The 27,717-nt window shown below is 30.5% G+C and overlaps 2 protein-coding genes across 6 annotated transcripts; both read left to right on the top strand.

The window, feature by feature from the left end:
- The first annotated feature begins 12,851 nt into the window (after nucleotides 1-12,851).
- On the top strand, nucleotides 12,852-15,959 carry CaM1 (calmodulin 1). The gene is made up of 2 exons (NM_001324485.1): nucleotides 12,852-13,033; nucleotides 15,295-15,959. The coding sequence occupies exons 1-2, from the start codon at nucleotides 12,958-12,960 to the stop codon at nucleotides 15,666-15,668; spliced, it is 450 nt and encodes a 149-aa protein (NP_001311414.1). The 5' UTR covers nucleotides 12,852-12,957; the 3' UTR covers nucleotides 15,669-15,959.
- Nucleotides 15,960-19,990: 4,031 nt separating this feature from the next.
- Nucleotides 19,991-27,477, top strand: AUREA (phytochromobilin synthase). 5 transcript variants are annotated; one of them, XM_026028930.2, is made up of 9 exons: nucleotides 19,991-20,118; nucleotides 22,719-22,838; nucleotides 24,102-24,192; nucleotides 24,289-24,383; nucleotides 25,041-25,134; nucleotides 25,221-25,352; nucleotides 26,389-26,493; nucleotides 26,696-26,746; nucleotides 26,929-27,471. In XM_026028930.2, exons 2-9 carry the CDS (start codon nucleotides 22,747-22,749, stop codon nucleotides 27,118-27,120), a joined length of 852 nt encoding a protein of 283 aa, XP_025884715.1. In that variant the 5' UTR covers nucleotides 19,991-20,118; nucleotides 22,719-22,746; the 3' UTR covers nucleotides 27,121-27,471. The 5 variants fall into 5 exon arrangements, with proteins under 5 accessions (XP_025884715.1, XP_010313054.1, XP_025884713.1 ...); XM_026028928.2 differs by lacking the exon at nucleotides 19,991-20,118 and adding an exon at nucleotides 20,148-20,551; XM_010314752.4 differs by lacking the exon at nucleotides 24,102-24,192 and having other exon boundaries at nucleotides 19,992-20,118.
- Nucleotides 27,478-27,717: the final 240 nt, after the last annotated feature.

Genomic DNA, 27,717 nt, shown 5'->3' with positions numbered 1-27,717 from the left:
CAAATCTCGTTATAATAGTCCTTCGTTATAATTGTATTTTATTATAACAATTCATAAGTAAATATTGTGATGAAATTGTTTGCATAACTTCGATTGTGGTACAAAGTCACAATTTATTTAACATTGTTATTTGGATAGGCGAAAAATTTGGGACAAAATTCATATTAATGGTTGATATGTTTAGTCGATTTTTTTCTTCTTTTCTTTTTTTTGGAGTCCTGAGTGATATGAAAAAGTAGAATACGAAGGACAAAAAGGAACTGAGTGAACCGTCAATCGTTATGATTTTTAGTAAATAAGTGTAACTTTGATTGTCTGATGGTGACTACAGTGAGGAACAAACTCTGAAGTGAATGATGTGAACAAGCGGAATAGTGTGTTTTAATTTTTATTTTTGTATTTGTCTACAAAATAGATTCTTCATGTTATATTGTACTTATCGGTTAGTAGCAAATTATGACAACCTACCTTGAATTTGCCTTGTGGTGTGTCATAATATATGTTGTTAACGGATGACATATTCTGGTAGAGTAGATTTATAGCAACGTTGGCAATAAGATGCAGATTTGGAGATGGAACGTGGGGTCTAAAGGGTTAAGGTAAAGCAAGGTTATGAAGGACTATTTGGAGTGTAAGTTCATTGGCATAATACATGGGACTAATGTGGAAGTAAGGATTGACACGAGATATCTGAAAGTTGGGAGGTTTTAAGTATCTTGGGTCAATTATTAGTGAAAATGAGGAGATTAACGAGAATGTCGCCCATCACATCGGCACAAGATTTATGTGATAAAACAACGCCACAATGACTTAAAGTCTGATTTTACGAAGTGGTTATGACTTATGAGACCAACTTTGTTGTAGGAAGGCGAAGTGTTGTCTTGTCAATAGATATCACATTAAGAAGATAAAAATTCAGGAAATGAGTATATTGTTGTTGATATGTGAATATGTATAAGCGATGGGATTAGAAACAAGAATATCACGTATCGGATGTAAAAGTACAGATGTGCCTGAGGTTCGGCTATGGATGACTTTATAATTGATAGCGGTAGACTAAATAAGTGTTTGGTGAAAGTGTGATTAAGCAGGTTATGATGCAAATTCAATTTATCGAGAACATAACCTTGGATACGAGGGTGTGGAGGATGCGGATTAGGGTGGAAGAGTAGTAGGCAGTGTTTTGAAAAATGTTTTTGGGCAAGTATCGGGGCTAGGCATACCAAAAATGCTCTAGAGCATAAATTTTAAAGACATAGATCCATAAGGTTTAAGTTCTAAAATTTGAGACATAAGCCTCGAGCATAAAAACGTAAATCCTGAATAAAATGTAGAGTCAGATGTTCTATATTTTTTAAAGGGAAAATGCACAAGTATCCCCTCAACCTATGTCTAAAATCCCAGAGACACACTTATACTATACTAAGGTCCTATTACCCCCCTGAACTTATTTTTTAAGTAATTTTCTACCCCTTTTTAGCTTACGTGGCACTAGTTTTTTTAAAAAAGTCAACCATCGTTGGGCCCACAAGATAGTGCCACATAGGTCGAAAAGGGGTAAAAATTATTAATAAAATAAGTTCAGGGGGGTAATAGGATTTTAGTATAGTATAAGTGTGTCTCTGAGATTTCAGGCATAGGTTGAGGGGGTGGGGTACTTGGGCATTATCTCTTTTTTAAAAAATCTTTTTTACTTTAAATCATATATTTTATTATTGGTGTAATGATATTTCTCAAACAATGATTATAATACTTTGTTTCTTCATTGTTTTATTAGTAATAAAAATATAAAATTGAAAATAGATACGCTTCGTAGATCTATATGACTTACGTCCCGTGTCTCGAGGCTTACGCCTCACCTCATACTATATAAAACGTCACTTCTCACGCACCGCTTTTTAAAACACTAGTAGTAAGTATTAGCACATTTTCATATTGTTCATTCATACTACTAGTAGAGTATATTTCTCGTTTATTGTTCTTCGATTTTTGTTACTATTTGTTATCTCTTAAATCTTGATATTGTATTATTTTATTGTAGTTTCGTTCTTTTAACCATTGCTATTGTTATTAGTGTTTGTTGTGTCTTGTAGTTCTTTTGTTTTATTTTAAGACTATTTTGGACTTTTCTTTTTATGCAGATGATCTATTGGAGATAATTTATCTCCCTATAAGGTACAAACAGAGTATGTGTGATTATCGAGGGTTGAACATTATGCGTAAATATCGAGGGTCAAACATTAGGCGTAAATATCGATGGTTGAATATTGAGTGTGAATATCGAGGTTTGAACATTAGGCGTGATTATTGCGTGCCATCAAGTGTTTGGGGCATAAACATCACAAACTATTGCTTTACACGTGAGTTTAATGGTGTTTTGTCAGTACCCAGTTCAGAGGCGGGTACCATGCAAATTTGATTAAAAAAATATTTTAAGCATTAGTCTTTACAAATAAAAAACATATTCATGATAATAGTATAATTTTATTTTTACAAAAATTTAAAACATAATATAATTAAATATTAACCAAATTAATTTGTCTAAGTAGTGTTCTATCCCTCATTTATAACATTAATATCAATGACGCGGATCTATTGAAAATAATTTATCTTTTTGTAAGATACAAATCAAATATGTGATTATCGAGGGTTGATTATTAGGCGTAAATATCGAGGTTTGGACATTGAGCGTGAATATCGAAGATTGAAAATTAGGCGTGATTATTGTGTGTCATCAAGTGCTTGGAGCATAATCATCACAATCTATCACTTTACACGTGAGTTTAATGGTGTTGTGTTAGTACCTCGTTCAGAGGCGAGTACCATACAAATTTGATTTAAAAAAAAGATCTTTTAAGCATCGGTCTTTACAAATAAAAAATATATTTACGATAATAGTATAATTTTATTTTTACAAAAATTTAAAACAATATATAATTAAGTTTAACTCAATTATTTTGTCTAAGTAGTGCTCTATCCCATATTTATAACATCAATATTAATGTCGAGGATCTATTGGAAATAATTTGTCTTCCTGTAAGGTGCAAACAAAGTATGTTTGATTATCGAGTGAACATTAGGCGTAAATATCAAGAGTTGAACATTGAGTGTGAATATCGAGGGTCGAACATTAAGCGTGATTTTTGCGTGCCATCAAGTGTTTGGGGCATAATCATCACAAACTATCGCTTTACACGTGAGTATAATAGTAATCTGTCAGTTACCATACAAATTTGATTAAATAAAATAAAATTTAAGCGTCAATCTTTACAAATAAAAATATCTTTACGGTAATAGTAGAATTTTAATTTTATAAAAATTTAAAATTTTACATTTAAATATAACCAAATATTTTGTCTAAGTAGTCTATCCATGATTTATAACATCAATATTAATGACGAGGGTCTATTGAAAATAATTTATCTTCCTGTAAGATACAAAAAAACATGTGCGATTATCGAGGGTCGAACATTAGGCATAAATATCAAGGGTTGAACATTTAGCTTGAATGCCGAGGGTTGAACACTTGGAGTGATTATTGTGTGTCATCTAGTGTTCGGGGGCATAATGACAACAAACTATCGCTTTACATGTGAGTTTAATGGTGTTTTGTCAGTACCTCGTTCAGAGGCAAGCACCATACAAATTTGATGAAAAAGAATCTTTTATGCGTCAGTCTTTTCAAATAAAAAATATCTTTACGGTAGTAGTATTACAAAAATTTAAAACATTTTATAACTAAATATAACCAAATTATTTTGTCTAAGTAGTGCTCTATCCTTGATTTATAACATCAATATTAATGCTGAGAATCTATTGAAAATAATTTATCTTCTTGTAAGGTACAATTAAAGTATATGTGCTTATCGAATATTGAACAATAGGCGTAAATATCAAGGGTTGAATATTAAGCGTGATTATTGTGTGTCATCAAGTGTTTGGAGCATAATCATTGCAAACCATCGCTTAATACGTGAGTTTAATGGTGTTTTGTCAACACCTCGTTCAGAAGCGAGTACCATACAAATGTGATAAAAGAAAATCTTTTAAGCAACAATCTTTACAACTAAAAAATATCTTTACGATAATAGCACAATTTTATTTTTACAAAATTTAATGCATTATAAAATTAAACTATAAATCAAATTATTTTGTCTAAGTAGTGCTCTATCCTTGCTTTATAATATCAAAATTAATGCCAAGAATCTACTGAAAATGATTTATCTTCTTGTAAAGTACAAACAAAGTATGTGTGATTATCGAAGGTTGAACATTAGGGGTAAATATCGAGGGTTGAGCATTGAGCGTGGATACAGAATGTTGAACATTAGGCGTGATTATTGCGTGCCATCAAGTATTTGGGGCATCATCATCACAAACTATCACTTTGCACGTGAGTTTAATGGTGTTTTATTAGTATCTCGTTCAGAGGCGAGTACCATACAAATTCGATTAAATAAATCTTTAAATAGTCAGTCTATACAAATAAAAAATATCTTTACGGTAATACTATAATTTTATTTTTATAAAAATTTAATGCATTATATAATTAAACTATAACTCAATTATTTTGTCTAAGTAGTGCTCTATCCCTGATTTATAACATCATTATTAGTGCCGAGAATGTACTAGAAATAATTTATATTCCTGTAAAGTACAAACAAAGTACGTGTAATTATCGAAGGTTGAACATTAGGCGTAAATATCGAGGGTTGAGCATTGAGCGTGGATACTGACGGTTGAACATTAGGCGTAAATATCGAGGGTTGAGCATTGAGCGTGGATACTGACGGTTGAACATTAGGCGTGATTATTGTGTGCCATCAAGTATTTGGGGCATAATCATCACAAACTATCGCTTTGCACGTGAGTTTAATGGTGTTTTGTCAGTATCTCGTTCAGAGGCAAGTATCATACAAATTTGATTAAAAAAAAACTTTTAAGAGTCAGTCTTTACAAATAAAAAGTATCTTCACTGTAATAGTAGAATTTTATTTTGACAAATAGTAGAATTTTATTTTGACAGATATTTGAAACATTATATAATTAAATATAATCAAATTATCTTGTCTAAGTTGTCTTCTATCTCAGATTTATAGAATCAATATTAATGTCGGGGATCTATTAGAAATAATTTATCTTCCTGTGAGGTACAAACAAAGTATTAGTGATTATTGAGGGCTAAACATTAGGTGTAACTATCGAGGGTTGAATATGAAGTGTGAATACCGAGGGTTGACATTAGGCGTGATTATTGTGTGCCATCAAGTGCTTGGGGCATAATTATCACAAACTATAGCTTTACACGTGAGTTTAATGGTGTTTTGTCAGTACCTCGTTTAAAGGAGAGTACCATACAAAATTGATAAAAAAAGAATCTTTTAAACGTCAGTCTTTACAACTAAAAAATATCTTTACGCTAATAGTATAATTTTATTTTTGCAAAAATTTAAAACATTATATAATTAAATATAACCAAATTATTTTGTCCAAGTAGTGTTCTATCCCTGATTTATAACATCAATATTAATGCCGAGAATTTATTGGAAATAATTTATCTTTCTGTAAGTTACAAACAAAGTATGTGTGATTATCAAGGGTTGAACATTAAGCGTGAATACTAAGGGTTGATTATTAGGCGTGATTATTGTGTGTCATCAAGCGTTTGGGGCATAATCATCACAAACTATCGCTTACACTTGAGTTTAATGGTGTTTTGTCAGTACCTCAGAGGCAAGTACCATACAAATTTGATTAAAAAATAATCTTTTAAGCATCAATTTTTACAAATAAAAAATATCTTTACGGTAATAGTATAATTTTATTTTACAAAAATTTAAAACATTATACAATTAAATATAAGCAAATTATTTTGTCTAAGTAGTGTTCTATCCTTGAATTATAACATCAATAATAATATTGAGGATCTATTGGAAAAAATTTATCTTACTGTAAGGTACGAGCAAAGTATGTGTGAATATCGAGGATTGAACATTAGGCGTAAATATCGAGAATTGAACATTGAGTGTAAATATCGATGGTTGAACATTAGGCGTGATAATTGTGTGCCATCAAGTGTTTGGGACATAATCATCACAAACTATCGCTTTACGCGTGAGTTTAATGGTATTTGTCAATTACCATACAAATTTAATAAAAAAATAATCTTTTAAGCGTTAGTCTTTACAAATAAAAATATCTTAAGAATAACAGTATAATTTTATTTTTACAAAAATTTAAAATATTATATAATTAAATATAACCATATTATTTTGTCTAAATAATACATCCCTGATTTATAACATAAATATTAATGCATTGAGTCAATAGTTCTATATTTACCATAGTAATCTTTAAATATTAGAAAATAATATACTTTATATTATATTTATAAATATCTTATTTTGTTTAAAAATTCAAAGAAATTAATATCTAAATTCATACCAAATAAAATTATTACTAGGTCTAATTGTAATATTTTTTAACATGATTTTATCAAACATTTCTTAAACATTATAAATTTAAAGTAATTGATACTATAAAATATATGTTGGCCTTGGTATCACAAATTTCATGATTTCTTTTTTGAACAATGGATAATGTACTTTTGTCCCTTGTGAAGAAAATAAATAATTATCTTTGAATATTTTATAACATCCTACCAAGAAGAGGGTACAATAGACTTTTTTTTTTAATTAAAAAAATAAATAGCCTTTTTAAGATTGTTAGAATATTATTTTGGATTTCTTGATATCAATAAAAATTTGAATTCAATTTTGTTTATGTCATTGTATATCCTAAAAGTTTTTGTACATCATAATTGGAAAGATGGAAGAAGATTTTTATCTTATATTGGAGAAAAAATAAATAAAAATCTTGAGTTATTATATAGAATTAGAATAAATTACATAAAATCAAAAAAATTAAGGTAAAATAAGTGTTGATATAGTATAAACTAATTTTCAATTGACTAAACTTTTGTTTTAATAATCAAATCTATTTTCAAGATGATTTGGCCAATTGTTTAAAGAAAAAAAATCAAAATCAATATAATGTATCCTAATTAGTGGTGATTAATGTGTAAGTGATGCAATTGGATGAATAAAATTTTGAATTTCTTAATTAAGATTTTACAAAGTAATAACCTATTTTATAAGTTATACTCTTTTCATTCGGTATTGTTTGTCATGATTTTTATTTTTAGAGTCAAACTATAAAAACTTTGACTAACATTTTAAGATGCATTTTTTAATTATATTAATATGCAAAAAATTATGATTTATAGTACTTTTCATATAATTTTGGAATATCTATATGAAATCTATTCAAATTTTAGTAGGCTCCATCTTGTCCATGTTGAGTCGGATTTCAATAAAATATTTATTTTTTAAATTTTTTGAACTATGTAATGTCTTAAATAAAAATGTAATTTATATTAACGTTGAGCAAAATCAGTCTAAAAAATATTTAATAATTCATTTTGTTTATTTCTTGAGCTTCCCCTTATTGGTAAGAGTTTGATTCCCATAACGTAATCTTATCTCCAATTTTCATTCCTCTTGCTTAAATTATACAGAGACAGATTTAAATATCTAGTGAACGTGACATTGTTGATTCAAAATACTAAATGAAAAATTTTAATTGCGCAAAACAGGTTTCACACATGTCACGTCCCTTTTACTTGGTTCAAGCCGATCGAATCGAGAACCAATTTGATCTAATTCCATTTTGGATCAGTTCATTTAATCAGCTAAATAAGATGTTGAAAAATATACAACGATAACAATGATACAGTAGGTGAGATTTCGTAAATGAGACTTAGAAAGAATATTAATTTAAAATTATAATTAAGAACTACTAGCATATAATATTATTATCGAATAAGTATGTCACAAAATAATTATTTTAAATTAATTTCATTTGACTTTTAACTTTACCCCCAATTATTCTCCAATGTCTTTTTTCTTGCAACTAACATTCTTTTCTAAATTTATTTTATTTATATATTTTCTATTAATATACATAATTCGTATAAATTAAATAATCTAATTACAACTTCAATTGTTATAGTCTTATTTCCTAAACCAAATAATCTCTTATTTTATTATTCTGTTTTAATTTAATTGTCATATTTTTTTTTAATTTAGTATAAAATGTAATTTTTTTTTGAAATTCTTTTAGATTACATGTTTAAGACAATAACAGGATATCTACATTATTTTTGTAAATTCTGTATTTAACTAAAATAAATAAATTGAAACGTTAAAAACATTAAACAGAAATTTAAGTCCTCATTAATTAGGCCATCAAATCAATTTATGAAGCTACCCTACATAATTACCAAAAAATAATTAAAAAAAAAAGAGTATATCAATACCAAAAAGGATAGTAAAAAGATATCAAAGGGTCCCAATAAGTTTGGCAATTGTGCACACTAAGGTCCGATCAGATAAAATATGTCATCTCATTTAATTACACGTGAATTCATATAAAATGTATTTTTTTCATTCAAAATTGTTTGTCATATTGCGGTTATCGAAAGTCAATTTGACTAATTTTCAAAGGTAAATTAGATCACATTAATTCGATATTTAAAACAAAAAAATTAGATATTCTAAAACTATATGAAAAAAAACTATAAATTAATTTTTTTTTGCATATTAATATGATGAAAAAAATACATCTTAAAATGTTAATCAATTTTTTTTATATAATTTGACTCTAAAAATATAAACTATGATAAACAATACCCGATGGAGAGAGTACCTTTTTTATTTGTTATTTTTTATCAAGAAAAAATAATATATTTTTTCATTATATCCTCAAACTTTTTAGAATGTTTTCGAAAAAGATATAACTTCTTTAATCAATAAATTGATTTTTGAAATTCAATCGATTAATATGAATAAAATGGTAAATTCGTGATGACAATTATTTCCTCTGTTTAAGAATAGTTATCTGATGTATTATTTTAGGATGTCCATCAATTTCTGTCTATTATATGAAGTCAATGAATAATTTTATACTTAGTTCATAATTTGCTCTTATAATTAATTTTAGCTATTTTTCTATTACATTTATTCATAAATTGTATTAATTATAATAAAAAAGTGAACTAATAAAATTACTCTTCTATTCATACACTTTGTTAGTTGTACAAAGTTAATAGCATACAATTATTGTTAAATAAAAAATACTTATTTTTCTTAATAGATGTGACCAGTAAAAAATAATTAAATAAATAAATAGGGATCGAGAGAATAACTATCTCATAGACGAATTAGCACGTGGACATAGGAAAAAATTTAACAAAAAATATGAATAAAACTTGCGTGCATCAGGTATTTACATTAATTCAATACGTGTATGTCGTGTTTAAATTTATAATTCATTTTATTTAACTTTAATTAATTAACATGTATTTTGCTTTATCAAAATCACATAATAATGAAAATTGTATTGCGCAGATAAATTTTTTCACCTAATTAAATATTTTTTATCGCGAGTTGAGATGTTTAATCGAATAATTTGAGAATGTTTATATTAACAATATAAAATTTTAAAAATTTTATTTGAAAATAAATAAAAAAGGAAGTGCACGAGTGTTATGGTCCATTTTTTTTATTCCTATAATTTAATAATTTTATTATATGCTTTTAATGAAGATTCCTTTTTTTCGCGGTTACATGCCGTTATGTTCCCCGTTATCCTCTTTCATTTATTATTTTATTCCTATTTTACCCTTCTACGACCTTCATATTTACCGATATGACACTCTTCTTGTTGTGTGGTCCATTTACCTACCAGACGTTACGGATTTCAAATACAAATTATATTATTTATTTATGGATCGTATTTTTTAATTTAACGTGCGTGAAGAAATTAAGATTATATTATATTTTTATTTTTTTAAAATCAATGAATATGAATTAATTAATTTGATCAATAAATATGATATATTCATTTAGTTTTTCTATATTAGTTAAACTTATATTTTTAAAAGGATAGTAGCTCACAAGGGTAAAATAGGAAAATTGTTAAAATTTATGTATTGATATTATGAAATATTTTTTCTGTCCTTTTTTACTTGTCCATTTTTTTAATTGACATATCTGTTAAGAAAATAATTAATTACGTAGTGAGTTTACCATTTTATCCTTATTAATTGTGATGTGGATGAAAAATTTTACATTTTTCAAAATAAATTAGTCATTTAATTGAGAGTATAATAGGTAAAAAAAAAATTCTTTCTTGATTTGTCAAAATTGACGATTAATTAGGAACCACTATAAAAGGAAAAGTTGACAAGTAATTAGGGACGAAGAGAGTAACGAGTATTATGGATACACTATTTATAGTAAGAATGACTTATAAAAGGAACGGAAAGAGTATTGTGGACATATCAATGCAATATTTAAAATATTTACAAATTGAAAAAAAACAAATATATCACCATATGACGTTTGTGATCTTAATTGAATATATTATTTGTTGGTTTATATGTGGTTTCTAGTTGTATGTATTTTGAACATTTTATAATTACATACATGTTAAAGCTACAACTTACAATTTTTATATGTAAATATAGACGATTTATTTGATTTTACTATTTTTATCATTTTTTCGATTTTAAGGTAGATAGTCTATCTATTTTAAATTGAAAATTATCGTTTTTAAGTGATTAATTTATTAAGATAACAACTGTTTACCTTCAAATAATTCAAGTGAGAAAATAGTAACATGACAGCAAAATTGTTCTTCTCCTAACTAGTTAGAAGACCATAAAAATATAATATTGTCCAACAATTATCTATCTCGATCAATTACATAAAATCAAAAATCTTATAATAATGCAGTGGTATAATTAAAAAGAATCTTTTTATAGAATTTTAATCCAAACATAAGATGAGATAAAAAACAATGAACTAAACACTTGATAAAAATTATATTCATATTATTAATCTCTACATATTTATTTTTCTACCAAACGACTCCTAAAAGGGGCGGAGAAGGTGAGAAGGTCAGGGAGTATGGGGTGTTAGGTGAGTGGTGAATATATAATGTATTATTAAAATTTGTTTTACTTACTTTCAATTAAAAAATTATTTTTCTTATTTTTTAAATAACTTATTTTTATAAAAAATATATTTTTCAAAAATTTTACACAATCAAACGTAGAAAACTAGAATTTTTTTTCTTCTATATCTTTTTGGCAAATATGGTCATTTATAACTTTATTAAAATTAAATGTGACATGATTGCACATTCAATTCGCCATTTTTCATTTACATTACACTAATTTTGTGGATGTGTTAAACTTTAGAATCCCAACATTCTATAGAATATATATATTTCACTTTGATAGGCATTTTTCTATCTCATAATCCCTTGTATTTTTTTTCATTTTAACCATTTAATTTTAATTTTGTGAGTAATATATTGATACATTCATCTATCTTTCCATTCTCTTGAAATACGAGCTATGATTTTTAAATTATTATATTTTTGTATCTTATTTTTTAAAAATTTACAGAATTTCTTTACATTATATATCGTGAATTGGAGATTACTATCTTAATGCAATAATACTCTAGGTCAAAATTAATTCAATGTATTAAAATCTACAAATACATAATTTTTCAACTGAAAAAAAATTATAATTTTTGTCGGTGGTCATATATTCCTTAGTCATACCATGTATGCCAATTGCGACGACGTATATATAAAAATTGCACAGTTATTTTCTTATTTTTTATGTATGTAGGACGCGTGTCACAAACTCAAAAAATAATTTCTATCTGATATGCTATCCCTTTATAAATCATTTCTAAATCACAAACTCTTAATCCATGATCGTTACATATCAAAATTGAAATCAAAGTCTAACAACTTTATTAAGTTAAAATTGTGTCTACAACTACCTCGAGCCATGGTCATTTGGATCTCAACTCGAGCCATACTAAAACGTCTCAAAGTATGACATCATTACAATTTCTCAAAGCAAAATTGAAATGCAAACTCTCATATATAAGATGTTAGGTTGTCATGACCCACCTATATGAATAGGGAAGATAACTTATTTTCGTAAATGAGAATTACGATATAAAACTCAAATCGTTATAACAATATTAACTACAATACATGTAACACTAATACACGTAACACTTACAAGAAGCAATTAAGTGAAGTCACAAAAATCAAGTAAAATCTTCGAATTACTCTCAAAATTATCACACAAAAACAACTTTAAAAGCACAATTCAAATGTTATATATGTTATAATGTCATGCTCACACCCATAACACACTCAAAAAACATCACCACAATATAAATAAATAGATACAAAACAATAGAAAATAGATCGTACATATAGTAAATACATGACATAAAACCTTCACATATATAACACCATTCACGATAGTTGATTTGTTCACATGATATGTGTGATTACATGACATAAAACCTTCACATATATAACACCATTTACGATAGTTGATTTGTTCACATGATATGTTGATCACGTGTTTTACATTCGCTACGTCAATTACATACCTCACTCTCTGTGCAGGAGTTATCCAAACTTCTCATATCTCAACACCTTATTTCCTTACAATCACGACACATCTCACGTTTTCTGTCTTATTACGCTTATCACACATCTTACGATGTTATTATTTAACTATAAATATTATATTGTGATATATACTTTTTACTAACATATAGTATTATATAATTATTTTTATTTATTTTTTCCTAAAATATTTTTCACCCCATATTATTGGTCATTATTTACAACCATTAAAATTAGCCCTTATTTAACATTTCATTTTTTTTTCTTTTTCTTTCTTTTTTACTCAAAACAAAACAAAAACTCCATTTTTTCTTCATCTTCTTTGTTTCCCAATCTGCAACTTCTCTTTCCATTTCAAAGTATCTCTCAAAGAAAAGTCAAAGAGAAATGGCGGATCAGCTCACCGAAGATCAGATCTCTGAGTTCAAGGAAGCTTTCAGTCTTTTTGACAAAGACGGAGATGGTTAGCTCATCCTTATACCATACATATTTTGAATTTTTTCTTCTTCTGATTTTTAGCCATTTTTTTCTTAGATCCGATGCTTGATTCTTTGTATTTTGCATGTTTATGTGTTTATCTTATCTGGGTATTGCTTTTCTTGACGAATTTTGTGATGTATGCGAATTTGGGAATTATGGGTTTTTTTGTTACTTCGATTTTATTTGAGATTTCGTTGAGTTTGAACATGGGTTTTGATTAATTTCTTGATAGAAGTGAATATAATGATCTATTTATGTAAAGTTGGTGGATTTTGATGGTGCTTAATAGCATAAATTGATACAAATTAAGGAGAACCATACCGAAAAGCTAGCTATTGAGGTGGGAGAGTACAAGGCTATGTAAGTCCACCATCAGCTCCCTATTTAACCACACAAGTCTCGTAACAAACCATGGCGCTGTGCATGATCATTTCTAGCTTCGAACCACGCGTCATCATCCAGGACATGAAGAGGGATGGGATGGTTCTGATATATTGATGTAATGTGAGAATTAGGGAAGAAATTCTAACTAAGAACTAAGCTAGGCTAAAGAGAATTGCTTGTACAGATCCCTGTGTAACAGAAACTGGGGATCCTTGGAGGCTGGTATGTGTGATTGAAGGGCTGTTGATACCCACTATAATAACCCCTATACTCCGTATTGGTATCCATAAGGATCTCCTACCTAAGCACCAAATGGTAAAGCATTAGAACTTGGAGAGGCTTCATGCCTAGATGATTGAGGTAGGTTGAGAGTGAAAATTAGAAACATAAAGAGGATTTCGGAATGGAATTAATGAATACCCATAGAGTAAGGATGATTGGTGTGATACCATTGATACAACCCAGGAGAACTACACCCAAAAGCTAGCTATATAAGCTCCACATCAGTTCCCCATTAACCGATGTGGACTCAAGTCCCATTTGCAACATGATCATAAGCTAAATGCTCGTCTGGGTGTTTGGTTGGTCTTGATGGGATCGTGAGGAGTGTTTAGTGTTGATGAATTGAATTCTTATTCCGGGTTTCAATCAGCGTGGGAGCTGGTTGAAATTGTTTTTGATTGAAATCAGTTGAGAAGTCTTGAAAAGGTTGTTCTTTTTAGGTGCTTACCATATTTTGTTGATTTTCCCATCGATATGTGTTTTACTTTGTTTTGATTCTTGATAATTGTTAATCTGTTTTTCTTATAGCATAATTTGCTTTAACTTGTAGATTGCATAACTTACAGAAATCGTTTAGGGAACAGGGTACAAAATTTCCTTGTATTTGGTTTTAAGCAAAAGCTTTTGTTTATTCTCTTCTAACATGTGACACAATCACACAAGTCACTTTGTCTAAGATTGATCAAAACTGATTGTTCTTTTTTCTATATTTGAAGTATGGAGCAATCAGTTAATTTTTCTGGTGTATATAGAAGCTTGACGGTGTGTAGTTACTTTAAAATACCCTTTCCCGTTTACTGTGTATGTGTGTGAGTGTGTACACTGACATATATGCTTGTTTTTTATGTGATAACACGTGGTATCTGGTTCGCACATGCGTCTTGACTAATTCCACGGGGTACCGTTGGGATTTGAATTTGAGACCTCATGGCTCTTAAGTCACTTCATTATACACTACTAAGCCACTCCCTCAGGTACATAAAAACTTGTTTAGCCTGACATCACCTAAACCTATTTAGTCTAGGTATATCATTTAAACAAAGCCATTCTGTTCTATTTTCGTTTTCTTTCCGGATTCTGAGGATGAGCTGGCCTATCTTAACCAGCCTTCTCCTCTGATTAAGTGACTGTGCTGCTATTTCAACAGAACAAAATTTTCTTTTGTAATTTTTTTGGCAAGTTGAGTAAATTAGTAAAGGAAGATGAAGGAAAGATGCTTTCTACTGTGATTTGCATCTGAAGATAATCTGCCAACCAAATAAAACTTGGTGTTTGTATTCTTTTTAGAAAGTATAGTTATGTTTTTCCTATGTAGACTGATTTTGGTGATTAGTGCACGTAGTTTTGCATTCACATGCTTTCTTTTGACATCATTCATTGATTTTAGTCTTTCTGATGGAAACCTATGGTTCTGTCAAATCCTGTTGATTAATACTTGTCATGTGAGAACAAACAGTTCAAGTCTCATGTTTAACTTGTTTCTCCAGAACAGAGAAATATGGGGAAAAAAGTAAGTTCTAAAAGCAGTTAGCAATGATGGTCATAAATGTTGAATAATTATCTCCATATATGCTGCAGGTTGTATCACAACTAAGGAACTTGGAACAGTAATGCGGTCATTGGGGCAGAACCCAACCGAGGCTGAGCTTCAAGACATGATCAATGAAGTTGATGCTGATGGAAATGGGACCATTGATTTCCCAGAGTTCCTTAACCTGATGGCTCGCAAGATGAAGGACACTGATTCTGAGGAGGAGCTCAAGGAAGCTTTCAGAGTGTTTGACAAGGATCAGAATGGATTCATCTCCGCAGCTGAGCTTCGTCATGTGATGACAAACCTAGGCGAAAAGCTTACTGATGAAGAGGTTGATGAGATGATTCGTGAAGCTGATGTGGATGGTGATGGGCAGATCAACTACGACGAGTTCGTCAAGGTTATGATGGCCAAGTGAGAACTGATCAATCCAACATAATCTTTAGAAGTAAAAACACAAAAGAGAAGGAAACAGAGCAGATAAGTTTGTGAGATTTCTATTCCAAATTAGGACACGTTCTTTCTGTTATTACCTTTGTCTCGATGGTTCTGTAGTTCTGCTCTCCCGTATATCCTGTTTGCCCTGTTCCTTGTCTTCGTAGTTTGGGTTGTTAGCAACTTCTAGTAATTTCTCCTGAATTCGGTATTGTGAAACTATGATGTGTCAAACTCTTTTGTTCTGTATTCTATGTGACTAATTTCGTCGATATTCCACATTCTTGCCTATGCTTCTGTGTTGCTGTTTTTCTTTTGATTTTCGCGTTAACTCGATCCTCAACTCTTGATCACATGGGGATCTATCATCTATACAGTTGTGTGAATGATTGGAGAAGATATTTGGTGCATTCGCAAGGTTGAACATTAGGTATACAGGGCGTTTCTACATGTATACAAGTTGGTTTATGAACCAAGTGGTCTTGATGTTGTTTTTTTCAAGTCCCTAAGTTTGATTTGTTCCAATGAAAAGGATTTCTTCCTATCTGTCTAAGCTTTGGTACATCATCTCCGAGTTTCGAAGGCTATCTTTGATCGGAAAGTTTGTTTTGGAATATTTCTTGGTTAAAAAAACATGTTTATTAGAGCAAGTAACAACACTTCCTCCTTATAAAAGCTTTGGCGAACAGAGTTATCTTGTTATTTGTCGAAGTGTGTGCATAAGATGGCCGAACACCACGGATAAGAAGTCCTAAGCAGCAAATGGTGTGAAAAAGGGGTAAAACCAATTTTCTCGAGTCGTGGGTCTGTCGATTGGAATAACCCTAAAATAGGGGTAATGTCTATGTACACCATACAAATGACAAAATTTATAATCTTATGAAACAGTAATTTTTGGTAGGCAATTTTTCAAACATGAATATAATGTTAGTGGAAGTGAACAAATAAAGATGAGTAAAAGCGGAAGAAAATATAACTTTAATATCATTTATAAATAGATTTTCAGAATGTTAAAATTCGTTAGCAACACATTCAATATTTAGTAAAATTTTAATTTGTTATGTATTTTACTTATTTATTTTTATTTAAAGAATACACTTTTTATATAACTCTAGAGTTTATATAAGCTATGTTTGATGGAATATAGAGAAAATGGAAGGAACTTTTAGGCTTTTCTGTTAATAACAATAATGATAATAGTAATAATTTTAATTTATTAGGTACTAAAAAATATAAAAAACTCGTTCAAATTCAACTCGAACAAACCTATTTAACTAGTGCTAATTTATCTGTTTATATCATTTGTTGTGTTTGGCTATAGGCAAGAGTACAAAGAAAGGAAGTAAGTAAGAAAGCTGGTAAATGTCAATATCAAATTACTATTTTAAAATATCAAATTGTAATATGAAATATTACTATGCATCACAATTTATTTATTTCGACAATTTTAAGTATAGGAAGCTAGCATCTCATACACTCCCTAAATAACATCGTCCGAGGTCGCCGGTGGCCTACGACAGGAGGTCAGACAGTCGATACCAGTAGCCACGCAACCTGAATAACAACCGGTCGGCGGAGGCGGCGGGCCACAACGTACGACACAAGAGACTGCTTGTTGGCCACAATTGATGACACACATGGCTGTTTGGCCTTGGACATGATGGATTGTGGTGGTGCATACAACAAGAAACATGAATAAAACTAGAAATGGAATTTGTGAAATTTTAGCAAGAAATGCCATTGTTTGAAAGAAGTTTAACATTTCTTATTATATTCTTGAGTTTATATAATATTATTTGATAACAATAAAAGAGAAAATTTAAGCAACTTTTTGTTATTCATAGAAAACATGTGAAGTCTAATAATTAAAGTGAATAGAGAAGGCAACTTTTATAAAGGCCAAGGGATATATATCTAAGGTTAACGTGAAGTGTATACGTAGCGATGTTGTTTCTGATAAAATCTCGAGAAAATTATTTCTTAAAATAGATCAAGAGAGAAGTAGGACTAAGACGATACGATGAAAATATCGAAGAAAGAAAAATATTGACGTTAAAGATAACTAAAGTAGCTGATGCTACTCAGCATTACATATTTTAAAATTTAAATTGAAATGATATTTCACCTTATCTTTTAATTACTAAATTAAGTTAAATTTAATTATTTGATTTAAACACTTGATACGATTAACTAATCAAGGGGAAATAGGAAAAGCTAAATAAAAAAAAAGTGAATAATTTAATTCAAAATGAGTTATAATAAGTAAAAGAACATTTAAGTTGTAAGTTATAATAAAAAGTCACATGGTAACTTTTGGATAAAATTATTAACTATTAATGTAACAAAAAATTTGAATTGAAATATGGATATTTTTTGCTGAAAAGTAAAAATTTATCCAAATTTTTTTATTTTATCCAAAATTCCAAATACACGTTAAAATCTTTTGATAAATGGAGTTCTCCTATTTTTTCATTTTTATATTTATAATATATATATATATATATATATATTTGTCATTAAAATACTTTTCTTTAGGTTTTGTCATTAAAATACTGTTTTTGGCCTCAGCAATATATATATATATATATACTATCGTTGATTTTTTTAGGGCGGTAGGGCGATTTTTGCTTGAATAAATCTTGCGTGACATGGGTGATTTTTTTTTTTTAACGTAATGTGAATTTAATTTAATTTTATCCTTTATTTAGAGTGGTCTTTAATTATATTTCTATAAATGATGATTTTTATTCTTTTTTCTTATCTCTTATTTAATGAACAATTATGGACAAAATAATTTTACTTATGACTTAATTTAGCTCCATAATTTTAGAAACTATTTGACATAATTTTTGTAAAAATTAAAATGTTCGATATAAATTCTATAGGAACTAAATTATCCTTTCGACATAACTCGTGATGATGAAATAGACTTATATCTTGTAAATGAAACGACTTATGTCATGTTATAGGGAAATGGTTTGAAAAATATTTTAATTTTGATTGAAATTGTTATTACGTTATCAATTTTTATTTTAATTTTGATTGAAATTGTTATTACGTTATTAATTTTTATGGAAGACCTTTTATCCCTGAACTATCTAATAGTGTATTTTAAAAGCATATGTGTCCATGTGAATACATTACTGTTTATAATTATGTAATATTTTTTATGTCCACGTGAGCATGTATACCTTTAAAATATTAAATAGTGTAGAGGGTAAAAAATCTTTTCAAAATTTAGTATCATAACAATAATTTTGATCAAAATTGAAATATATTTTAAACTTTTTTTCCTATGTTATAATATGAAAATATAAATTTATTACAAATAAATGATTAGTTACGATAATATCGTGAATTTAAATTGGTTAGATTTTAATGTTGATATAGAATAAAATATATTATTATTTTTGTGTTTATTTAATAGCGTAATTTTTATTGAATCTCACTTTTCTTTTCTGTTTCATTTTATTATTATAGATTCTGATATATATTTCTAGTTATTAATTTATGCTTATGATAGTTATTGTTGTTTTTAGGTACGTATTTTAAACTTTTGTTGTTTCTGTAAAATTATTGTTATAAATATTTGTTAATACGGATAAAGATTACTTATTTATTATAAAATTTAATATCTCATCTTGATGTTCATCTAATTTTTTAAAAATATCAAATAGTAACACTTCCGAGAGACAAAAAAGATAAACTACAAAATCAAATCATAAATGATTGATTGAAGGATAAATGATCAGATGTTATAATTATCATTTTTCTTTTCGTTACTACGTAATCTCGTATGTAAGACAACATACCGTTTTAGTTTTAATGACAAATTTTAAATTTTTTTTTTAAAATTGTGTCGTATCAAAGCGCGAATAATTTACCTGGTTTATTATAAATAAAAATGGAAAAAAATAACAAATATACTTCCGAACTATCGCAAAATAATATGCAAACATCCTTCATCATACTTTATGGACATTGGTCGTCCAAAAGTTAGAGCGTATATGCCCTTCACTCTAATGGAAAGACTATAGGGACACGTAACACAATTCTATCAATCGATCCGATGTCGAATCAGTGGATAAGATTATGACATACGTATATTCGTTAGTATAAAGGGTATATATGCTCTTGATAACACGAGCACCAATGTTCCTAAAGTATGACGGAGAATATCTGCATACTATTTACGATAATTCAGGGATATATTTGTCTTTTTTTCTCGAAGAAAAATTAACTAGTCAATATAAGTCATTTGGTAAACCTAACGAAATTTTTACTTATTTTTTAAAATTTTATGTCCGATTAAATAGTGTCACGTAAATCAAGATCGAAGTACAGTACCAAAAATATAATCTTGCCGTTTGGTGATGTGTTTGCACAATCACCGTCCCTTTGCTCAAAGCAAAATCCACCACTTGCTCATACAGGTACCATCAATTTTTTTTTTTGCTACTGTTTATAGTAGCAATGTTATTTTTATTCAATACTTTATAGTAAAACTAAATCATCAAGAAGAGAAATATCATTGAAAACTGAGCTGAAAATTGAGTTTTTTTTTAAAAAAAACAAAGAAAAAATGGAGCTTTGAAACACTTAAAGATTGTAACTTTTTTTGGTTCAATGGAGTGTTTTTCTTCACTAGGGTGGTTTTGTATATCTAACCCTTCTTTTATTGGACTGAAAAGTAAGAAGAAGTATAGTTTGAGTAGAAAATGTAGAAGCTTTAACGAAGTTGGGAGTAAGTGTGTGAGTATGAGCTATACAGAAAATGAAAGCTCTGGTGTTTCTTACAAGAAGTTGATTCATTTTGCTTTAGAAGAAACAAATACACATACCCTTTTGTCCCCTTCTCCATTGCAGGTATTTAGTTTTTGGGTTTTCATTGTTTTGAACAATTTCTCATTGTGTTTGTACTAAGCATGGGATTTAGTTGCTGTGTAAGTGTTTTTTTTCTTTTGCTGTGTTGAAGTGTGGAACTTTGTTTGTTTCTGCAATTCTTGAAGTTGGACTAAAAATTAGCCACCCTTATTACATTTATGAAGTTGGTTTTGCAAATTCTTGAAGAAGGAGCTAAGTCTTGAGATAAAAAGATTAGATCTTTTAGGTTGGTACAAAAAATTAGACACCTTTGTTACATGTATGAAGTTGGTTTTGGAAATTCTGGAAGAATGAAAAAAATTTGAGTTTAAAAGATTAGCTTACATGTATGAGCAAATTCTTGAAGAAGGAGCAAAACTTGAGTTAAAAAGATTAGCATTTTTAGGTTGGTCAGCTTCCCTCATAGAAAACAGCAACAACAACATATATCCCGTGTAATCTCACAAGTGGTTCTGGGGAGGGGGAGGGTAGAGTGTTGGCATACCTTACCCCTACATTGTGTAGGTAGAAAAATGTTTTTGAAAGACCCTCGACTCAAGTTCAACAAATTATAGTATTTACGAAAAAGGGAATATAACAGTAAAGAAAATAGGTAGTGACTGGGATTGTTGCTCCATGCGTGATGAAACTCGTTGAATACTTTGGAACATGTACAATTAAATGTACAGTTCAAAGAATTCAGCTTTGTGGTTAGAAGAGGAAATGGGCTGGTAACAGTAAGGACTCCAGAGGGTTTTGTTGAAGCGGGTTCACATTGATTAGGGAATGGACTGGTAGTTTGCTTATATGGATTTGGGCAATCCTCCCTAACGAGCTAGCTTTTGGAGTTGAGTTAGGTCCAAATTTCATATCTTTACATTGTATCAAAGCCACGTCCTTCACTATTTGGGCTCCCGATCCACGTTCCAGTAGGCCTGGACGTGAAGGGGGTGTTAGAGTGGATTATAGTCCCATATTAGTTGAGGAATAGACTGATGGACTTGGAAAATTCTCCCCTCACGAGATAGCTTTGGGGTTGAGTTAGGTCCAAGTGCCATATTTTTACAGATTTTACCTAACAATTTATGAGATTGATGAAATACCACACCAGGTGGTTTTATACTTCCATTTGTTAGTTTTTTACTACTTGATATATTAAAGTTTTCGAAGCAAGGTGAATTGGGACGATAAATTGGGACGATTGGGGCTGTATTGTTGAAGCAAACAGCTAGTTTGAAACAGGAATTCTCAAGGAAGAGAATTAGATTAATTTTTATTAGATCAGAAGTGTTGAATAACTTGAATTCTTAAGAAAATTTTAGTTCGCTTCTGGTAAAGAATGTAAAACCTTGTGGAGATTTTTCTCATTTAGTCCAACCTAAGAGCTTCTGACAATGTTTAGTTGAATGAAAACAAGAAGGATTAAGAAAATTAAATAAAAGATGAGGTATACCAAAGTAGTTGAACTTGAGAAGGGAATCAAGGGGTTCTGGGAGGTGGAATATCAAGTGAGCACAAACAGTGAAGGGGGTTGGCAGTTAAAATATGTAATATTATCTTTTAGAGAAGAAAGTAAAATGAAGTGCTATATTCACTCATTTAAGGTGATTCAGTGAGTTGCAAATATGTTAATGATGGTAAACAAGTGCATAAAGTGTAAATGAACTCAAAAGAAAAAAAAAACAGTTGGAAGTTGGTATTTGTGTAGCAAATAGTTAATTGTGCTTCTTGAATAGGAGTATAGGACTACACCATCAGGATTCTGTTACCTTTTTTCTCTTTGTGATTGCTCATTTTACTCGTCTTGTTTTTCTCGTTGTACATTCTTAGCAATATCTGAGGGTAAATGTGCATTTCAACACTTAACCAGCTACATGTAATTGTTGTTGTTTTCAAGTTCTCCTTGCTTAGAAATGCATGATTTTGCGTGCCAACTTTCTGCTTATTTCTTTTTTTTCGGTTTAAGGCTGTAAAGATGATAAGTTTCATGATATCTCCAGGTCATTAAGTTGTCTTTGAAATTCTCCTTTTCACTTTAACTCCTTACAAGGATTTAAGTTGTGCATTTGCTATTGTTGAGGTTTTCTACAGAGCTATTCTCGCCCCCCATAAAACGGTTTATACGGAACTAATGCTGGCCAACTGTGGTTACCCTTTTCCCTCTCTACAGGAGAAATACAGTTCTTTGTTGTCCATGGATGACAAAACGGAGCTACAGATGCTTTCTTTTGAAGCCCATAAAATTCGACTCCTTCGCAGTCTATGTATTGAAGGGAGCGACGGCATGCAGGTCCAATTATATTCAAGTTCATGTCATAGCTAGTCTTTGGTTTCAGAACAAAAAAAACTTTAGAGTGCAATTATGGTTATTTTCTTAAATTTAGTATACAAATATATTTTCTAGCCAAATCAAATTCAAGTTTGAGGGATATCTCCATTCCTCAGATTGCTAGGATTTTCAGTCTCTAGTCTGACATGTTGAGGCTCTTGCTTCTCTTGTCTTTGATAAAGCAGACATGAGGCGGAGGGGACATGAGTTGGATGTTTGTTGATTTTTCAAAACGTTTACGTAATTCACTTGACTATCAATAGTTATAGCAGACAGTAAATTAAATCCTATAATCCTTTTAACAAAGATTTGGTGGAATAGAGAAACAATCTTAAGAAATCGGAGTAAGACACTGCCAAATGCCTAAGTGAACTTAGTACTGGACTTATTAGTGGGAGCAGAGAACCATCTTCTACTTATTGGAATAATGGTGTATTTTCTGCCCTGAAAAAATTGGCTCTTCCCTTTTTTTTCCCCGAGAATGGTGACATTAAACTGATTCTTCCCTTATAGTTGATTGATTGATATATCTTATGTCAATCATTAAGAAATAAGGGCACATTTAGAAATAATAGAAGTATAGGAAGGGGAATGCTCAAATGTGGTATCAAGGTAATACTTTACTTTGATAGAAAAAATGAGGTATGTAGAGTTGCTAGACACCATTGCCGGTACAATCTGATAAAAGAGAGAAAAGTTGGGCTGTCAAATCCCATTAAGAACCAAAATACTTGCTAAGGAAGAGCTTCTTTTATCTGTTAAATAAGTAAAAGAATAGCTTACAGTACAATTATTTAGAAAAAGAAAAACTGTCATTTACTTTGATAGAAAAAATGAGGTAGGTAGAGTTGCTAAACATCATTGCCGGTGCAATCTGGTAAAAGAGAGAAAGTTGGGCTGTCAAATCCCATCTAGAACCAAAATACTTGCTAAGGAAGATCTTCTTTTATCTGTTAATATTAGATGTGCAAAAGAATATTGTTAGATCATACATTTTAATTTGCAATATGATGAACAGCGTACAAAGAATCTGTCATTTACATTCACTTACTTAGAAAAAGAGAACTGTTATATATTTATTGTTTAAAGGTTTTGCTGGTGGAGATTCAATGTTGTATGGAAAGGGAAAACAAATTCTCATATATAATATCCGAATACTTCGTTTGGTGCATTTGATTGGTATAAGTAGAAGGTTTTCTAAGGTGAAGAATTGTTCTTTAGCAGCTTCAAAATTTTGATTGAGGAACTCTTTTTGTCTGGTTCCATTTCTACTGATTCCCCCACGTCAATGCGCAATGAGAATTGTGCAAGGAATGTGAGTTCATTGTTGTATATGCAGATATATTAGTTTTATTATCATAAACGAATCTGCCATTTTCTCCTTGAACTAAATGAAGGGCATTTCATGCAGGTATTGGATTTTGCTGCATTCCCGAAACCGGAATTTGATCTGCCTATCTTCTGTGCCAACTTTTTCACTACTGCTAAGATGAACATAATTGTACTGTACGTAAGCTATTGTTTTACTCATTTCATACTTTTCCTGATTCCATTTTGACTTTTTATCCGTCAAAGAGTTCATAAACTATTCGGGAGAGTGGTTTATGCAATCAGAATCCTGTCTTACATTCTCCTGGGGTAAATGGAGAAGTATCAGACTATGTTTCCCTGCTTTCATCATGTTGGGACAGAGACGTCTTTGTCCTGCATCTCGACAACTATTTTGCCCTATCGCTTCATCTTGCCTATATGTTCACGTCCACATGTTTTTACTACTACCAGCCTATAAGTTTTTTGTAAGCAATAATGTGGTATCTTGACTTGATCTTTACGACTGCTGGATTATATGGCTTTCTTTTCGATTATGTAACTTTATGCTGATAATCAAGACTACCAAATATTATTTTATTGCAGCATTTGCTTGTGAGCTTAGATGCATTTGCTAAACTATGATGAACTGACTTTATATTTCTGAGAAGGAATGAGGTAATAACACGTATTCAGGAACAACGAAAAGCGAATAAATGAAAGGAAATAGTTCTTCACATTGTGGAAATAATCAATGCTTAGAGTTGTCCTTGATAATCTCTCTGTTTTTTTTAATCGTAACTGTTATCAATGTCATAGACAACTGATACGGGAATCCTTATATAACATATGCAGGGACCTCAACCCATTGCACGACATCATGGATCAAGAAGATTACAAGGAGAAGTACTATAAAGACTTGATTACTCTAGGCCTCAAGTATTCTAAGGTTATAATAATCTTCTGACGTTTCAAGCACTTTTCAGAACCCTCTCTAAAATGATTATACACTTACGTTACACAGATTTCATGCAGCTTTTACCCTGGGGAGGGAAGCTCACCAGCGAATCTCTGAGATTTTTTTCACCAATAGTCATATGGACAAGATTCTCATCTAGTCCACACAACCATTCAGTTTTGTTTTCTGCTTTCAAGGATTATTACCAGGTACCAATAAACTATTTCCCGTCGTACTCACTTTTATGTTGTGGCACTTATTAGTAGACTACAATTGCTCAGCCTATCTTGGTGTCTAGTTCTTTTTTCTTTCCCCCGAATTTTTCCCACTACACGGAGTGTCTAGCGACCTTTTATTAAAAATTAAAAATCCTGAACAGGGACAAGTACAAGCTAGGGGAGTTAGGCCTTACCTTATCTATCCTAATGAGTGTGGAGTTCTTAATATATGTATTGAAGATATAATTGAGTAAATATACTAGTATCCTCTCTAACAGTTCAAGCTTTTAAATGAGGTACTTGCATAACTTAACGTCACACAGGGCAGGTAGAAGTCTTGTGTTCCTAGTCTCATTGCCATCTATTATCAAAAAGAATTTCCGCATGCTTGACCCATGAAAATGAATTAGGCGTTCATGTGAGAGGCGTGAGGTATAATTAAATAACAAAAGTTTACCCTCCCTGTGTGTCCATTTCCCGATGAATTCAGTCAGCCATCTATTTCATAGTAATCATGAAAAAAAAGTCCTACGTGTTACAAGCAGGCACCATGGATTCTTTACTTTTTGGTGGGATGAAGGGCTTTTGTGCATTGTAGCACCGGGCCACAGACAACATTAGTTTGGATCCGGCGTGAATGCCTTTATGCTATAGGTTATGTTAAGCATGCTTCTTTGAGAGAAAATAAACTATTTTTCCATGACAATAGTTGCATCTTTTAAGGGAGGGGCAGTAAGCTTTCTATCAACAATAGGGAGCTCGTCATATTAAAAAACTACTAGACTATATGGATAATAATTTAAGCCGTTTGATGATGTGGTCACTCAATTTAACAATAGGCTATTGGATGGTAGGCAGATAAGTGAAAGAGCAAGAGTAGAACTAATTTGACTCTTGTATATCTTAGTCTAGGCCACTATATTTTTGTAAATGGCTTCTTTTTATTGAAAGTTCTTATGCATAAGTGTGTAAGTTTGAGAAATCTGGTCTATTTACCAGGATTACTACTTCATTGTTTCTGGTACAGGCATGGCTTGGGCTAATGGACAGATCAGAAGGGGAGACGGACGCTTCTCAAATCGCTTGCAATTGCGAAGCTCAGCATAGATATTTGACATGGAGATCAGAAAAGGTTGGTATAGTTGTTCTTTCATGGGTTCTCTTACATCAGTCTTAACAATAGTGATTAGCTAATTGCGTAGAGTTCTGATACTGACTTACCGCATACTAATATCCCATTTTTCTCATTTGTGTGCTTCGGTTTCTGTTTGTCTTCCCCTCTTTGCGATTATGCTTCTTGATCTCTCCGATGATACGAAATGCTGTTATACTAGGATCCAGGACATGGAGTTTTGAAAAGACTGATAGGGGAAGATCTTGCCAAGGTATCATTCTTTCATCTAAAAATTTTGCTATGCCTTGTCATTGGAAGTTTTTATTTAATTATTACATCGGGGTAGTCGAACCGTCACCAACAAGGTGAAAGTTCAGATCAACTGAGCTACTAACATTCTCCGTTATTGGAAGCTTTAATAATTCATCTTCTCCCTTTTTTGAAACCACTCAGGATGTCATTACGAAATTTCTATTCAATGGTGTTAATGAACTTGGGAACAAAACATTTCTTGATTACTTTCCAGAGTACAGATGTGAAGATGGTAAAGTAAACGAAAAGCGCAGTATGATTGGCAAATCATTCGAAAATCGACCATGGAATGCAAGAGGAGAATTCATAGGCGATAGAGTTGAGATTGTCTGATGTAATATCTACCTCGTCTCTGTTAATTAGCCGATCCCAACTCGTTTGGGATTGAGTAGTAGTAGCTGCTGTTGTTTTAGTTTATTGTAGTAGTCGTAACCGTCTCTGTCAATGTCAATCTTTTGACAGTTTGATGCAGGAGAAGAATTCATAGGTGATAGTGTTGAATCAATAACGAAAGTGGGGTCTGGGGAGAGTGTTGTGTACGTAGAGTAGCAGTCTCGCGGACCGTACCCTACCTTGTGAAGGTAGAGAGACTGTTTCGGATACCGAATGTAATCTGTTGTAACTTTCACATGTTCTCTTTATTCTTGTTTATTCAATCTCAGTCAATGTAAATAGTTCATCACATCCCCTAATTACTTTTTTTATTACCACTGTAGGCATTGATAGTGGCAATTACCATATTATTAAGAAAAAATTACTGAAATACACGTCTTGTGTTTTCCGTCTTTTCAATAGCTCCTTCTATTTCTAAGAACCTCTATAATCTCTTATTTCTCTTCTAATGTATTTATGTATCCGAGTTATATATTAATGTATTCGAGTCGGTATTTAATGTATTTGAGCTATATATTATGTATTCAGTTTATTTTA

Source organism: Solanum lycopersicum, chromosome 1 (assembly GCF_036512215.1).
Source record: "Solanum lycopersicum chromosome 1, SLM_r2.1".
Lineage (NCBI taxonomy): Eukaryota > Viridiplantae > Streptophyta > Magnoliopsida > Solanales > Solanaceae > Solanum > Solanum lycopersicum.
This window is presented reverse-complemented; position numbering and strand designations above follow the sequence as displayed.

Bases quoted from the DNA above. Each gene is read 5' to 3' on its own strand.
- CaM1 (NM_001324485.1), top strand. From the start codon at position 12,958: ATGGCGGATCAGCTCACCGAAGATCAGATCTCTGAGTTCAAGGAAGCT. The intron at 13,034-15,294 runs GTTAGCTCATCC...TATATGCTGCAG, and splicing joins TTTTGACAAAGACGGAGATG to GTTGTATCACAACTAAGGAA.
- AUREA (NM_001247204.3), top strand. From the start codon at position 20,312: ATGGAGTGTTTTTCTTCACTAGGGTGGTTTTGTATATCTAACCCTTCT. The intron at 22,839-24,288 runs GTCCAATTATAT...CATTTCATGCAG, and splicing joins AAGGGAGCGACGGCATGCAG to GTATTGGATTTTGCTGCATT. The intron at 26,747-26,928 runs GTATCATTCTTT...GAAACCACTCAG, and splicing joins TAGGGGAAGATCTTGCCAAG to GATGTCATTACGAAATTTCT.